This window comes from Charadrius vociferus, unplaced genomic scaffold (assembly GCF_000708025.1).
Source record: "Charadrius vociferus isolate BGI_N301 unplaced genomic scaffold, ASM70802v2 scaffold1708, whole genome shotgun sequence".
In the NCBI taxonomy this organism is placed as follows: Eukaryota; Metazoa; Chordata; class Aves; order Charadriiformes; family Charadriidae; genus Charadrius; species Charadrius vociferus.
The window spans coordinates 14397-16701 of NW_009649760.1; the positions used below are offsets into that span (position 1 = coordinate 14397).

Genomic DNA, 2305 nt, shown 5'->3' on the forward strand with positions numbered 1-2305 from the left:
CCCCCACCAGGGGCGAGCCGGGCGTTAATTAGCAAAAGGTGTTAATTAGCAAAAGACGGAAGCCACGAGGCGAGCGGATGACCTCCCTGTCAGAAAATGCCCAGCCCGACTGGCAAAAAACAAGCAAAAAAAGTGGTTTTCTGCAATAAAAGGCCCCAAACGGGCGCCGCTGCCGTCACGCGCTTTTTAATTTTATTTGTATAAATTTATATGTATTTGTGTGACATGGGAATCAAAGTGTTTTGGGGTGTAAGTTCCCCGCGCCGTGCGGCAGCTGAGGGAAGCAATCGGAGGTTTGCGGCAGGCTCCTCGCCCGCACGTTATTCCTGAATTATAAAAATAAAAGGAAAAAAATATATACAGGGTTTTATTGTAACAGGGAACAAACACCGTGGCAAAAAAAAACCCCACCCAACAACAACAGGAAAAACACAACGAAATCCCAGCGAGGAACGAACCACGAGGGATATTGTAAACAACAAAAAAAAAAATTAAAGTATAATAATAAACAAAAGACTCTGGGACACGGCGACTCGTACCCGCTGCGGCCGCGGGGCAGGATTTGCCAGGAATAACCCAAATTCCTCTGAAATCCGCTCTCCCGGGAAGCGAAGTCTTTCTCGGCTGTGGGGTTCTCCCCCACACAAGCGAGCGCAGCGTCAGGCGATGAAATCCAGGGGTCTGTTGAATCCTCCTTTTCTGTTCATGTACTGCCTGCAGCCGGAGGGAAGGAACCAGCGTCAGGCTCCCGGCTCGGAAGAAATCCACCCAAAAATACCCGAGAGAGTCCCGTAACGGCACTCGGCGGCCGCGGGGGCTTCGAATTCCGCGTGGATTTGCCCAAATTCTCCCACCGAGGAGGCGTCTCGCATAGGCTCGGCTGTTTGAGGCACAGGAGAGAAATGACGCAGCGCAGCCTGGCCGTACGCTCCATTTTGCATCAAAAAGGAAACAGAATCGATGAACTAAGTGGGTTTTTTTGGGGTAAGAAATGGGCAAACAGCGCTGCTCACGCAGGCCTGCTGCTCTGACCCGCTCAGGGATGACCCACCAGAAAAAAAAACTTGCTCTTTTGCTGCTCATCTCTCTCCTTTCACCATTTCCAGGAGAAAACAGAGGCCTCTGACCTCGGTTTGACAGTAAAAAACGCAAACTTTGCCTTTTTCCAAAGACCCGAGAACCTGGATCGGCCCCCAATGCATGCCGAGAGACGGCAGCTTCGATGTACGGCCGCAGTTTCCTCTGCGCTGCGTTATCTCATCAAAGAAACTATCTTTCTACCTCCCCCAAAAAAAAGGCTGGGCACAAACCTGTACTTCCTCTTCTGGGACACATTGATGGCGTAGGCGTTTGCGGCGCCGTCCACCTTCTTCCCCTGAAAGACATTAAGGAAAAGTCCCAAACCTCAGCATATTATCCCCAGAAAAGGCCGGCAGGAAGCAGCTGTGGGCTCCACTGCACAGATCCGCACTCACTTTCGTCGTGTCGAAAGAGGCAAAGCCCATCATTTTCATCATCTCAATTTCTTCTTCTGTCTTGCCCTGCAAATCTTCCTCTGCCAAAGCAACAAAAAAAAATAATAAAGAGTTCCACAAATGCTGCCGTTGTGTTTCGCCAAAAACATTTTAAATAAGGACCCGGGTGTCACGCTGATCCCAACCCGAGTGGGGAATTCAGCGCCGCAGAGGTATTTAACGAGGAAAATTGAAAATTCCCCCCTGCTCACCCGTGATCTGACGCTCTTTGCCTTTGGAGTCCTTTATCTCCTTCTTCTCTTCATCTCGCCTTTCCTTCAGCCGCGGCGGGGAAGAGGAGCTGGATCGGTGCCGTCTCGGTGACCTGACGTTGCAAACGCAGGCGGGTTTGCAGCTTCCCGGCTGTGCCGTTACCAGTTTTACAGCGTTAACGAGTTCCCACTGCCCCCGTACCACCCGAACCACGCCTCGCCCAGGCTCTCCAGCTCATCCCCACCCCGGCGTTGCCATTTCTACCCCTCACCTGGATCGTCTCCTGTGCGGAGAGCGAGAACGGCTTCTCCTCCTGTCCCTATCCCGGGACCGGGATCGCTCTCTTCGCCTCCTCTCCCTCTCTCGTGAGGTGGACCGCGAACGCCTGCGCTCTGCTCAGAGAACAGGAACCCTCCATTCAGCTTCTGCTCCCTCACATCTCTCCCACTTTTCAAAGAAGACCCCAGCAACACTGTGCCAGCTCCCAAGCAGAGACTCCACAACAACTCCCTCCCACCTCCTCCACTCCACGGCGGGGCTCAGAGATCCCCCCAGCACCCACAGAAAGGGGAAGAGCG

General features: G+C 52.8%; 1 protein-coding gene across 1 annotated transcript in view; it reads right to left on the reverse strand.

Annotated features, from left to right (window-relative positions):
- Positions 1–659: 659 nt before the first annotated feature.
- SNRNP27 (small nuclear ribonucleoprotein 27kDa (U4/U6.U5)) overlaps positions 660–2305 on the reverse strand; it is a gene marked incomplete at its 5' end in the record, with an annotated part of 9400 nt that continues 7754 nt past the window's right edge. Inside the window, 5 exons of the mRNA XM_009890874.1 lie at positions 660–714; positions 1311–1375; positions 1476–1555; positions 1727–1839; positions 1999–2117. Of these exons, the coding sequence (XP_009889176.1) occupies positions 660–714; positions 1311–1375; positions 1476–1555; positions 1727–1839; positions 1999–2117 (432 nt within the window). The remainder of the gene's footprint in view (positions 715–1310; positions 1376–1475; positions 1556–1726; positions 1840–1998; positions 2118–2305) is intronic.